This window comes from Hyposmocoma kahamanoa, unplaced genomic scaffold (assembly GCF_003589595.1).
Source record: "Hyposmocoma kahamanoa isolate Upper Pololo Valley unplaced genomic scaffold, ASM358959v1 93, whole genome shotgun sequence".
Lineage (NCBI taxonomy): Eukaryota > Metazoa > Arthropoda > Insecta > Lepidoptera > Cosmopterigidae > Hyposmocoma > Hyposmocoma kahamanoa.
Genome location: NW_020654810.1, coordinates 22,320,801 through 22,334,835, shown reverse-complemented (window position 1 = coordinate 22,334,835; position 14,035 = coordinate 22,320,801). Strand labels below are relative to the sequence as shown.

At 36.5% G+C, this 14,035-nt stretch overlaps 1 protein-coding gene across 2 annotated transcripts; it reads left to right on the top strand.

The window, feature by feature from the left end:
* Positions 1 to 1,703: 1,703 nt before the first annotated feature.
* Positions 1,704 to 12,959, top strand: LOC113237506 (putative acyl-CoA-binding protein). 2 transcript variants are annotated; one of them, XM_026474005.1, is made up of 4 exons: positions 1,704 to 1,809; positions 6,475 to 6,514; positions 7,966 to 8,080; positions 12,731 to 12,958. In XM_026474005.1, exons 2-4 carry the CDS (start codon positions 6,500 to 6,502, stop codon positions 12,856 to 12,858), a joined length of 258 nt encoding a protein of 85 aa, XP_026329790.1. In that variant the 5' UTR covers positions 1,704 to 1,809; positions 6,475 to 6,499; the 3' UTR covers positions 12,859 to 12,958. The 2 variants fall into 2 exon arrangements, with proteins under 2 accessions (XP_026329790.1, XP_026329791.1); XM_026474006.1 differs by lacking the exon at positions 1,704 to 1,809 and having other exon boundaries at positions 6,496 to 6,514; positions 12,731 to 12,959.
* The last annotated feature ends 1,076 nt before the right edge of the window (positions 12,960 to 14,035 follow it).

Genomic DNA, 14,035 nt, shown 5'->3' with positions numbered 1-14,035 from the left:
GCATTAATGCCCGAAATTGAGGGCAAAAACAATTTACAACTAAATATTTGTTAGGAAATGAAACTATTATTTCGGATTTAATTGTTTTTTTTAAACAAACCAACGTTTCGGGCCCTTACAGGTCCGATGGTCAAGGTAGACTGACGTTTTTTCAAACGTTAGTTTGTTTGAAAAAACAAATATATACACGATTTAAATCCGGAATAATAGTTTCATTTCCTATGTGTACCTAACAATCGCGAAAACCTAAGAACTCGATAAATATTTGTTGTAAATCGAGGTTTGTTAAAGTTTAATGATACTATTACAAAATGTTTATAGCTTCTGGTGTAAACGATTGTATTTGCTTTTAATTAATTGTTTTTGGATCTATTTACATGGCATTCAAATAAATACACTAAACTACTAATACTCCACACAAGTATTGTATGGAGTTACCTCTTTTTCGTATAATAAAAAGATTTTTACATTTGTAATGAGTAGAATTAAACCAAATTCCGTATTCACCGTTTCCGCCCTCGATTTTGGACAGAAATGGATTAATACCCATCGCTCTGGGTAAAAACCAGGTTAAAACCCGGGCGGGTTGATTGGGTTTTGATATATATATATATATATATATATAGGATATCTTTTTTTTTTAATACAAGTGACAGGACGAACAAGTCATGCACCTGATGGTAAGTTACGCCGCCCGACCATAACAGTTGTGGTGCCACTCCCGAGCATTAAATCGCAAAGATATGAGAGGCACTGCCACAGCACCAGTCACCCCGGGACATAAATCGACAAGTCCCTTCAAAACTAGAATGCAGTAATGCTCACATTATTGCTTGGCGACAGAAATAGGTAAGGTGGCACCTGGACGAACGCTTTCACAAGAAGCTCCACTGCTATTAAAATCTCTGCTTCCAAAATGTTTAGCGCGGTATAGTATACGTAACTCGCGCCAATGTGTGAATCCATCTTTTTTCCGATTGATTTAAAAAGTATTACTTTGTATTTATTAGTCTCCTGCAGTGAGAATTACGTCGAATGGAAACAGATACTAATTACATAATGTTATCGGGGTGTCCAACCAAATTTACTGTACCTAAGTCTTTAATGATAAGTTGTACGTGCGTGTTTTATTACAAGATAGATAAATTTAATAAGAATTTACAACGGCTTAAGTTAGGGTTGGCACTTTAATTTTGATAAAAGATGGTGCGGTGTGGATGATCAGCATTTTGCGTCGTATTTGAAGAATACGATTTATTATTTAGTAGCAGTAGAGCTCCTTGTGAAAGAGTTCGTCCATGGAAGTACTGCCACCTTACCTATTTTGTTGCCTGACGGGACACCGACGGAAACCAAGCCAAAACAGAAAACCGAAACCAAGTTATGCTGGGCGGGAATCCTAGTTTATGTGTTTTAGTTTTTTCACTAAACCTCCTTTTTATGATTAAAGTACCAAGCATTTAAATTATGCCTCACCTAATTTGAAATTGACGATTAGTATAATACCTATTTACTCGCGCCTTGAAAAAACTCTGTAATTTCACCCGTATCCTTCCAAACCGGAACAAACCCCAGAAGGATGTTCAGTCTACTTAGAATTATTTTTAATTTTTCCATAAAACCAAATCATTGGCGTTAAGTCCGGTTGGCTTCATAATAATATATAATTCTAAAATATTATTTTTAAAACTAGTGATGTTCAACCCTGAGCGATGTCCGAAATTTCGACTCGCACCGTGGAAATTTAACGAGAGAGCCGGCTGCAAAATTATCAGTACTTCATCGGTCCCCATCAGGTTTCACTTTACGGTGAGTGCTATTTTGTTTTTATATGTACAAACTTAGATCTTGACTTATTTAGGTTATTAGTACACGAGTTTATATTTTTATTGTGATTTACAGTGTTGTATTAAATTATACAGCGTTGTACGCATCGGGTATATAACCAGAAATAGAGACGAAATATCATTTAATTTGTTTGAAAACTATTCTGCCATATCATTACTGTGACTACTGCACTCCGATTGGCCAGCCCGAATTCGAAACAATTGACGTCAATGGATGTCATCAATAGTGTCACTTCAAATCGACCAGTTAACTTGAGCTTTGCTATAATGGACGAAAATTGCAAAATTACATATTTAATTACCGATGAAATTTGGTCCCGTTTGTTTTGTAATTAGATGTTTTGCTGTTTTTACCCACACCACCGAATGGAACAGCACGCCATTGTTAGAGATATTATGTTTATTACAATAAATACAAAATATTTTAGGAATGTACACATAGGTCAGTTGTTGGCGCTGTCTATATTTCAGTGCAAACAAGAGTAGATATTTATAAGTGATGAGTTACCAGGAATATATAGCCCTTATTTCGTCTCTATTTCTGGTTATATACTCGATGGCTGTACGTCTTAAACACAGTTTGTACAGCAACAATAATTCTACAATAATTCTTAGGTATATAAGACCCTTGTATACGCCTCAAAAGGGACTTGAGTTATTTGTATATATATATACATATATAATATAAATAAATGTTTTAAAATATAATAATAAAACATATATAATAAAACTAATTGAGTTTTAACAACATTTAGAGCTACCCTAATTGTCGTACAGACTATTTTCGACATAAAATCGCTTCCCCCGTAAAATTACAAAAATGGCGCTTACAGTGTAATGCTTCTCAGGTACGGAAATTTTTATTAGTATTTAAGTGTAGGTAACTGTTACTAAATAGGTCCATGTAACCTTAATAAATGAAATTTTATTATTAAAAATAAACTACACATTAGATATGAAACTATTCTTTCCGGTTCTAAATCGTGAATACTTGTTTATAAAGAAACCTAATATAGCACCATTGGTGTAATAAGGCCACATCTGTCAAACAACTTTTCAGAAAAGAGAAATTAGTGAATAACTTCATTATGTTTAAAGAGTTATAGATCGTTTTTTATGAAAATATAAAGTGTGCATTTGACCTCCATCTCATCTGATGGAAAGTGATGATGAGGTCGACGGTGAAGCATGCATATATGATATAATTTGTTTCATCATTTTTATGACTATCATGTGATAAAAGCACTTTTGATACATGATCACAATGTGGCCTTATTATAACAATAGTACGAATGGGTAATGTTTAAAAAATATTATATCCAACTGATTTAGTTGTTAAATAACACGGTAAATAGTACGTTTCTTAAAGCCCTTAGCGATGACATATGTTCATATGTTACGAAATTTTTCTTTTTCTTACTTCAATAATTCGCCGTATTATTTTGATATTTTTAAGATAACGATAGTAATTTTGTAAGCAGTAGAGCTCCTTGTGAAAGAGTTCGTCCGGGGAAGTACTGCCACCTTACCGATTTCTGCCGCCAAGCAGTAATGGTAAGGGTGCTGGTGAAATTACAGGCACATGGGACTTGGCAACTTATGTCTCAGGGTGACGGGTGCAGTGGCAGTGCCCCTCAGATCTTTACGATTTGAAGCTCTGAGTAGCACTGCAACTGTTATGGACAGGCGTTTAGCTTTCTGAGGGGCACTGCCTTTGCACCCTGAGATATAACTTGAAGTGTTGAGTTATGTGTTATAGGACAGTGCTATCCGCTCGGTAACAGCATAAACCGCCACGCAGAGGTCCGGGGTACGATTCCCGGGTCGAGAGAAATATTTATATGGCCTACATTTATTTCTCTCATGAGTTTGGATGTAATTTGTGGTTGTCTATGTGTCTGTCCATGGCACCCGAGATATAGGGTTTCCTTAGTGCGAGGCTAAGAGTGTGTGGTTTATTCATTATTTATTTAATCAGCAATAAAGTATTCATTGAATGTTAATAGGCGTCTTCACCGGTCTCGCAGTGAAATTTTTAATCGAAGGTCAATGTCGACTTTTATTAGATATCTCCAGTCATTCTACGTAACACGTACGTTGGAAAGTGCCTATGAGCTCTAGTTTCCGCTGCTGCCAACCCGGTCATTGAACCTGCGGAATGTTGCTTACGGGACGGCGCGCGCGCATTTCAAATGGATAACTTCTGTTGAAACGAGAGTTGGAACATTGTAAAAATTACTACAAAAACTATGAACGGAAACCAATAACTAATTTACTCAAAAGTGTTGGAATTGAGAAAACTCAATTTGAAAATTAAAAAAATGCTGAATGAATCTTATTATACATTTTTCTAATTATAACTTTTTTTATGAAAAAAAAAACCGCCCTCACAAGTACGTGGAATTACATGTATTTGTTAAGATTTATTGAAATCAGCTACCGGAATATTTTCCGGTGGAATATTTCCTTCAAATTTAAATGGGACCAATACTGAGATGGGCATCTTTCCAACAAAAAAGAATCATCAGAATGCCGGAGTAATCGCATACATACACACAGACACACACACACGCACAAAAGAAAAAATACAATAAAAAAAAATGTGTCCGATGGTGCAACAAAGACTTAAAATTTCATTTTTGGTAAATTTATGTTTTGTAAAAAATTATGTAAGAAAAGTTGTTGTTTAAGATGTACGTAAAAACATTCATGAGAGGTTGGTCGCATTTTACAAATAACCCTGTTTTAACGAGTTTCAGGGTCGTATTCTAGAACTCTACTCAATGCTCAAGTTAGGATTTGAGGATGGTTTAAAGCACTTGATATCATACTCAAGTCCCTGCCATTAGGGTCGTATTTCCAGTGCTTGTGTTGCCAGTGCAATCCTGACTTGAGCATTGAATAGAGTTCTAGAATACGACTCTCAATATTTTTGGAATATTTAAATCGTTTTTTCTCAATTTCGTAATATTTGACTTAAGACAGCATTTGGTTTCACGTGTGACATTTCGGTATATTTATTTGTATCATCTGATTAGTTTTCAAACATTAAGTAATTGATATGTAGCGGGATATGACAGAATTACTGTTGAAATGCTGAGGGCTGGACAGGGTGTGGTCGCTAGTCAGCTGTACCGCCTTTTCAACCTTTGTTGGTCAAGCGGCCGAGTGCCAGGAGACTGGGGCAAGGCTGTCATCATACCATTATATAAGGGAAAAGGGTCGCAGCAAGACTGCAAAAATTATCGCGGAATCAGTCTTCTTAGTATTGTCGGCAAATTATATGCAAAGGTATTGATTGAGAGAGTGATGAAAGAAACGGAAGAAAAAATTTGGGACGTGCAAGCGGGATTTAGAAGAGGAATGGGATGCATGGATCAGGTCTTCTCCTTGCGAAACATATCCGAAAAGTTCTTGGCTAAAAGACAAAAAGTCTATTGCGCTTTTATAGACTTGGAGAAGGCCTACGACAGAGTGTCAAGGAAAGAATTGTGGTCGACTTTGCCTATGTATGGGGTGGACGGCAGTCTAATTCAGGCACTGAAATCTCTCTATGAGGTTTCCAGTGCCTGTGTCAGAATAAATGGTGCTTACACTGACTGGTTTGATATCGGGAAAGGTGTTAGACAGGGATGTGTAGCGTCGCCATGGCTGTTCAACCTAATTATGGACAATTGTTTGAAAGATTTGAAAGAGAGTACGTATGGGCTGAGAATGAATGGTTTACTCATTAAGTGCCTCCTATACGCCGATGACCAGGTGGTATTAGCGTCGTCAGTGGAGGAGTTGCAGGAGATGGTAAATATTATGCATGGTGCTCTAAAAAGGAGAGGAATGAAAATTAATGTGGGAAAGACAAAGGTAATGGTTTTTGAAAGAGAGGAAGATATGACGATTTGCACGATATTGATTGAAGGAGAGAAAGTGGATCAAGTGAAAGAGTTTGTGTATTTGGGTTCTATGTTTACGTGTGATGGAAAATGTGAAAGAGACATTGAAAGAAGAGTGAACGCAGGGAATCAGGTGAATGGTGCCTTGCATACCTTCATGGGCAGCCAGAAAGTGTCTAAAAAGGCACGATTGGCTGTGCATGGGGGGGTGCTGGTTCCTACACTTATGTATGGTAGTGAATGTTGGGTTTGGCAGAAGAAGCATGAAAGCAGAATTAATGCAGTAGAAATGAGAGCTTTGAGGAGTATGGCTGGAGTGACTCGGATGGATAAATTACGGAACAGTGTGATAAGAGAGCGTTGCGGCGTGGAAGAAGATATAGTGACAAAGATAGAGAAAGGGATGCTTAGATGGTTCGGACATGTAGAGAGAATGAATAAAAGAAGAGTGACGAAACAGATTTATAAGGCGAGTGTGAGTGGGCAAGTTGGTATGGGCCGACCAAGGAGAACTTATCATGACCAAATTGAGGCCATCCTAAAGAAGGGCCAGGTCAAGAGTACCCTTAACCGACGAGCGTGTATGAAAGCATTGATGCGTGTTGATGAGGCGAAAGATGTCTGTCAGGACCGTAGCAGGTGGAAAACTGTTGTCTCTGCCTACCCCGATGGGAAAAAGGCGTGAAGTATATGTATGTATGTATGTAAGTAATTGATTCGATTTTTCTTTGTTACAGATCTCTAAACGACCACTAATTCACAATGTCTCTGGAAGAGGTAAGTTGACAATTTAATATGACAGTCATTTGTTTCCTTTTTTAACGATTTTCGAGTTTTTTTAAAATTATGTTACCTATGATTATTGGTACAAGTCAAGCAACAAAAAGAAAAAAATCCAGTGTTGAATTGATATTTAATTTTTTTTAATGAAATTACTACACTAGTTTGTTATAATTAGATCGAACACTTAGAAAAAAATCCTTCGATCAGGTCGGATTCGAACCGACGTCTTGTAGCAAACCGTGGCAGACGCTATGCCAGCTAAGTCACGGAACGAACCAGCGCACCTCACGAATTTTTGTATTTGTGCTTGTTGTCGGATGTTTGTATTGGGTTTTCAACGACTTTTTAGCTATGAAAGTATTTCGTAATCGACATTTCTACCGAAATTAAGTGATTCACATATCTGGAATCAGCGAAACGAGATCTACAACCCCTTATAAGCGGTTTTTTTTTTTATATCGTATTTAGTTTCAGTTTTATTAGGATTACACAGGTATCTGTATTTTTTTTCGCCGACCCTATGGGTCAAGTTATCTAGTTTTCGAAATTCTGTTATGTTTTTGTTAAAAATCTTTGTACTGTATTTTTCGGCATTCTATGCCGCTAGTAACACCTACTGATCATTAAAAAATAAATAAAAAAATCTCTTAGTATCTCAGTTGGTAAGAGCAATGCTATGATGCAATATGGTCGTGAATCCAAGACCCATCGGGTCTAAGGATTTTTTTTGTGTTCGATTTATGTATTAATTAATCATAATAAAAACTTATGGAGTTTTATCACAAAAAATCTCAATAATTCAGTTTTTATTGTTAAGCGAAATCAGCGTAATCGCCATTTTTTTACACAAAAAAAAAACGATATCAATATCTCGACGGTTACCGAAATATAAGTGCGTTAGTATGACGACGACGGCAGTATTGACCGAGTCTGTTGGTAAGAGCGATGGCTCCAGTGTTCGTGATATTCATTATAAATCTTATTTCTAGAATAGTGGCTTATCTCAAAATCAACTCAATTCATCAGAACGATAATGGCTTAGAAATAACTGAAGCACATGTAACTTAAAAAAATCGACGAATCACACACCAGTCCATGTTCTCACTTGTTTATTTTATTTAACCAATAAAAAACTTGTTGTTTTTTTACAACAAAATTTTAGCACAATTTGAATGCACCCGTATTGTAACACAAACATGAACTATTTTGGTTTAAGCCACTATTCTTGAAAAACAGTGACATGTTATCTATGGTTTATTTCAATAAGTAAGAGAGATCAGTAGGGAGGGCTAGCTTAAGGGCTATTTACATCATCATGATCACGATGTTTTCTTTCACCGTTAGCGAGTATGTAGCTACACCATCATAGAGTCATCACTCTTCTCCAACTAGGTTATCATCGGTCATGATACATTAGTTCAACGAATTGTCTCATATTTCTACAGCAATTCAAGACCGTCGCCGACTCCGTAAGGAACTGGAAGTCGAAGCCTTCCGATAGCGAGAACCTCGCTCTCTACTCCCTTTACAAGCAGGCTGTCTTCGGCGATGTAAACATCTGTAAGTTTATTTTTATTATTATTATCACTACCACTAACTATGCAACGCGACTGCATTGCGAGATTATGCGAATGTGTGCCTCCGTACACGGCACGCGTCAGGTGCGCACACATACAAGTCACGCTGCTATGTTTGTATGGAGTTACCATATCGACGGTAGAAATTTGACATGTCGTAAGGAAGATTTCATCTTAATGGAAAATGTCCCTTACTACAAAATGTGGATACATTTTTTGTTTCACAATTTTCACACGAAATTATTAGCCTTATATCGACGGTGCAAATTTGAAATTTTTGAAAAAGTCCTGAGATATATTTTGTTGTCAGCATGCTGATTTTGATTTAAATCGGAATCAGATGGGTTTCTGAGCGAGAAGATGAACCTGATTCCTACTATATCTTTCTAACTTGTGAGTTAAATCAACTATTGTTCCGATTTATAATGTCAAAACTTTTCGATCGGCCAGTTGTGTATCGCAAAGGACAAAATGTCCCTTACGACATTTCCAATTTTCACCGTCGATATTGTATTGTATCATTATACTATGGTTTTCCCGGAAATAAATATCGACATCGATGCGGTCTCGAAAATGCCGTGAAAAACGAAACTTTTCCAACTCTCGTTCTCCGTTCGACGTCCGTTCGAAACAATTATACTATCAAATAAGTAATACTCGATCAAATTTTAATTTGGCCGAGTATTACTTATTTTGTAGACTAGGCATTTATTATATAGATAAAACATTATTTATGAACGTTTTATGTTCGCTGGGTAAGAAACAAGGGGTGTTTAATGTATTTTCATATAGAGAGCACCTTTAGCCTAACTTATTTCTGTCGCCAAGCAGTAATGTCAGCATTACCGTGTTCCGGTTTTGAAGGGTAAGGTTACAGGCAAAGGGGACTTGTTAAATTTATGTCTCAGGGTATCGGGCGGGCGCAGTGGCAGTGCCCCTCAGATCTTTGCGATTTAAAGCTCTGAGTGGCACTGCAACTGTTATGGAGAGGCGTATAGCTTACCATTAGGCGCAAGACTTGTTCGTGTTATTATAAAAAAAAAGAAAAAGTCTAGACCGAAATTCCCGAGTTGAAAGCCCTAATTTATTCATACGTGTTTGTAACTTCATTCACTTTGTCGTTATTCCTACTTTAGGGTTGTCTCAGTAGCCCGGAAAAAAATATCACTATTTATACGGTGCTCATATTTAAGTAGTTAGTAATGTAGGTACTTTATTACGTAGGTGTTGTAGATCTCATTTTGCTCATCCCAGACATGTTAATAACTCAACTTCGCTTCGCCTCGAAATAGAGACGAAATAAGGACCATTCATCCTGGCTACTCATCAGGCAAATGGGCCTTATATCCCTTTTAAATATCAACACACGTTTGCACTGAAATCACAAATTCGAAAGCTACTTACTTACGTACTTCTCCGTATATTCGAAAAATATTCTGTATTTATTGTAATAAAGATAATGTCTCTAACTATGGGGGGGATATTCCATTCGGTGGTGTGGGAAAAACAGCAAAACATCTAATTACAAAACAAACGGAATCACATTTAATCGGTAATTAAATGTTACATATGTAATTTATCAATTTTCGTCCATTATAGCAAAGTTCAAGTTAAACTGGTCGGTTTGGAGTGAAAGAAATTTATTGACGACACCCGTCAATTGTTTCGAGTTCGGGCTGGGCAATCGGAGCGCAGTTGTCACCGTAATGATATGGTAGAACAGTTTTCAAACAAATTAAATGACATTTCGTCTCTATTTCTGGTTATATACTCGATGATGAATAACGACTAATAAATACGTACATTTCAATGAAAAAATTATTATTTTTTCTAAATTTTTATTTCGTTATGAGTATGATCTGCAATAGACATATTTATTTTTTATTTTATTTTTATTTATTTGGGTAATATACAGCATCATATAATAGGGTGTTGACCCTATAAGTGTTTTTTGATATATCTCTTTTAGTTCCAGTTTTGCTGTTAGGCAAAATGTTTAAGGTGATGATAAACCTTTATGACAATATCTCGAAAGTCACCGTAATGCAAGTGCGTTAGTCATGACAAAGAGGACAGCGTACTACAGTACTTAATGTTTGAAAATGAACTGTGGACAAGTTTCAAAGTTACTTTCACAATTTAATCGGTCTGTGTTTTACAGAGCGCGTCCATGTGTACGGTCGGCAACATCTAGATGTATTTGTACAGTGTGTTCTTGTTACCAAAAATGAAGTTTTAAATTATCTAACAAAAAGAAGATTTGTTACAAAAAACAAATTTACCAACTACGCCATTTAAATCCGAAAAAATAGTTTTATTTGCTATGATTATTAAAACAAAGATCGAACGCACAGAAAAACTGCTTCGACCCGATGGGATTTGAACCTATGATCACGCTGTACCGTAGCGCTGCTCTAACCAACTGAGCTACAGGTTAAGTTATCGAATTGTCGAATTTCTCCTATGTAGTGTAGTAGTGTTCATTGGAGGTAGCGATATTAGAGACACTTTGAGAAAAAATGTTTTCTAAAGTTGTTCTGGGAAGTATGTTTTGGTTAGTGCCTTGAAGCAAATTTCTTTCTGTGCTCTGGTATTTATAGTACAGCGAGTTCTCTATTTTGGGACCAGTATTTAAAGTGGTTGTCTGATACATTATTTTTTTAAAGTTTTATATAATGCTTCATAGTAACAATAATAACTTTTGAACATAAAAATAATTATAGGAAATGAAACTATTTTTCCGGATTTAAATTGCGTATATTAATATTTTCAAATAAACCACAAGTCCTTTACAGGTACCGAAACATTGGTTTGTTTGAAAAAATAAATAAACGCGATTTAAATCCGGAAAAATAGTTTCATTTCCCATGTGTAACAATCGCGAAAACCTAAGAACTCGGTATAAAAATAATTAATTTTTAGCAGCATTTCTTAAGATAATAATAATATATAGTTGTAATTTTCGAGAAATTACAAAACATATCCTTCAATACGATTAAGAGATTATGTAAGCTTGTATTTACGTCAGCGATAATCGGTAAAATTATATTATAATATTATATTCTAATGATAAGAAACAGGACGACGAACTTATCTATTTCAGCACGAGTGTATAGATATATGTTCTATAATTTATGGTACTTAATTTTGATAAACGATTAAATGAAAAAAAAGTATTACTTAGTTCTGCTCTTCTTTTAATAACTACATATTATATATTATGGACTTAAATATGTCTCCAGTCTTCCATACATTGTAGTAGGCAAACATTTGAGATCTCGCCTTGATATCAATGATTTGCTTTTCTATTGTTTATGGTTTTTACTTCCCCCGTTGGAATTGCAATCCGTGCGTTTCACTCACGCTAGCTCATTAATTGTGTTCCTTACTTTTTTAAACAAAAACAGGTGAACCTTTGTCTTTGAATCTATCTATGTGTAGATATGGCATAGTAGCTCTACACTAATCTAAAAACTGTTCATCTGATCAGATCTTTTCCCAGTTAGTATGGGGATCTCATTATACACTGTATTTTGGACAGCGGCCACACTTCTCGTGAGTGATCCCATGTGGGAAATGCAGGCGGTAGTGCTGGCGGAAATGTACCGGTACCGAGTAATTATACGAGGCAGAGGGGAATTCCTGATGTCGAGGAGACAAAGCGGATCAGGGCAGCGGGCCGCGCCGACTTGATCCGTAGATGGGCGGAGGACATAGAGTCCCCAGTCGCTGGCTTAGCGACTGTGGTGGCGATCTGCCCCCACCTAGTTCGCTCGGTTGATCTGAGATATGGGACTCTATACTTGAGGTAGGAACAGGTGCCCACTGGGTATGGAAACATTGCGTCACGTGGTGGGTCGGGAGGCGACTCCCGTCTGCCACGAGTGTGGCGCACCGCTTACAGTACAGGGCGGCTTGGGGGTCTCAGCTGTAGGTACTCCCTATTGCGATAGTGGGAGGAGATCTCTCGCTGCCAACTGTCGTGGTCGCTGCGGCAGCGAAGGTGCAGGGAGGCTATGGTTTCCTTTTGCGAGAGCGTAGTCTATCAGAAGACTTCGGAACATCCCTCAGAGAGGACGACACCCTCACTTTGTAGACAAAGACAGAGAGTAATATTTACATATACTGTTAGGTAATTTTCCAAAAAATTTGAAATAGTGTAAATTTTTCCGGAAAAAATCCCGAAAAGTTGGAAAAATATAATTTCGAAGACTTATATTATAGACTCATATTACGTTTAGAAATATGTTTTGAAGTTTTATTTAGCGTGAATTATAAAATAAACTCGTATAGCTAAAAACCACATAGAAAAATGAGATTAAAATGACAGGGAAAAAAAACTTTATAAATGGCTCTATCTTTTTTTTTAATTTTCGGTAACTTGACATTTTGACATGAAAATATTGGAAAAATATCCGGAAAAATATTTATTTTTTTGAAAAATATGATTTTTTTTCAAAAAAGGAAATTTTTCCACGACCCAGCACCATTTACATATCAACTAGTACGAGTGAGTACACTTCATGATGTTGTTAGTCTGCGTTGCAGTCCAGCATGGTAATCGCTCGGCGATGGAGGCAATTAAATTTGTGGATATAAACTCATTAATTTGCATGTTGTTATATTGTTCCAGCTGAACCCTCCGGCATTGTAGAGAAGGCGAAGTACAAGGCCTGGGTTGACCGCAAAGGCATGTCCCAGGATGACGCCAAGAAGCAGTACATAGAAATGGCGCAGAAGCTCCAGTCGAAATATGCGTAAATTATAGTTAGATTCGTAATTATATATTAACGTATTTGTTAATTAAGTGCTTATTTATTTATTTGGTTCTCATGCAAAATTAAAAAAAATCAATATTTAAATTATTTTATTTTGTTTTTTTACCTGTTGCTGTAATTGAAGTTTTGATAAGAATTAGGTTTCAGGGCGTACCTTCGCAGCAAATGTGAGCAACAGGTTTCTTCACCTGTTACTTTCGCTGCAGTTAAAGTCTTATTTATAAAACAACCTTTGACTGTGACTATCAAGACAAGTTTTTCGTATTTACGAAACGAACTTCGCCAAAGTTTAAACAAGGAATTACGAAGTAAATTCAAAGTTTAAATTTTGTGCTTAAAGTAAGGCAAAGTTAGTTTTTTAAATACGAAAAGTCAAAGTTTGTATTAGAAATCTCTGACTAAGTGTTTGAGTGTTTACACGAAAGATACGAGCAATTTTGTATCTGTTACTTATTAAATAAAATAAGCTGTGGTACCTTAACGGTTTATCCTACCGCTTCCCAAAAGCTGAAGGAAAATATTGTACGGAAACCTGCACACATCTGCTAAGCAATTTTAATGACGTGAGTGAAGTTCTCAATACGCATTGGGCCCGCATGAAAACTACACCAAGCTCTCTCATTATGAGAGGAGGCCTGTGGCAAGTAGCCTATATGGGCTAACTATTATTATTTAAAAAAATACAGTACTTGAGCATACTGCAGGAAAAGTACGTGAACAAAGTTTTTTTTTAATAACATCATGTGACGGGGCGAAAAAGTCGTGCGCCTGGTGGTAAGCTACATGCTTGTCCATGACAATTACAGTGCCACTCAGAGCTTTAAATTTCAAAGATCTGAGGGGCACTGCCACTGCGCCCGTCACCCTGAGACGTAAGTTGACAAGTCCCATGTGCCTGTAGTTTCACCAGCACGCTTACCCTTCAAAACCGGAACACAGTAATGCTGACATTACAGCTTGGTGGCAGAAATAGGTAAGGTGGCAGTACTACCCAGGACGAACTCTTTCACACGGAGCTCTACTGTTACTAAACTACTAAGTGCTAACACTAAATTATTTTCTTAAATGCAATCAAAACTTACATGATAACTGAAACAGCTGTAAGTAATACCTAGTAGACTATTTTTAAATACTATAAGAAAAAAAAACTATAGGAAATT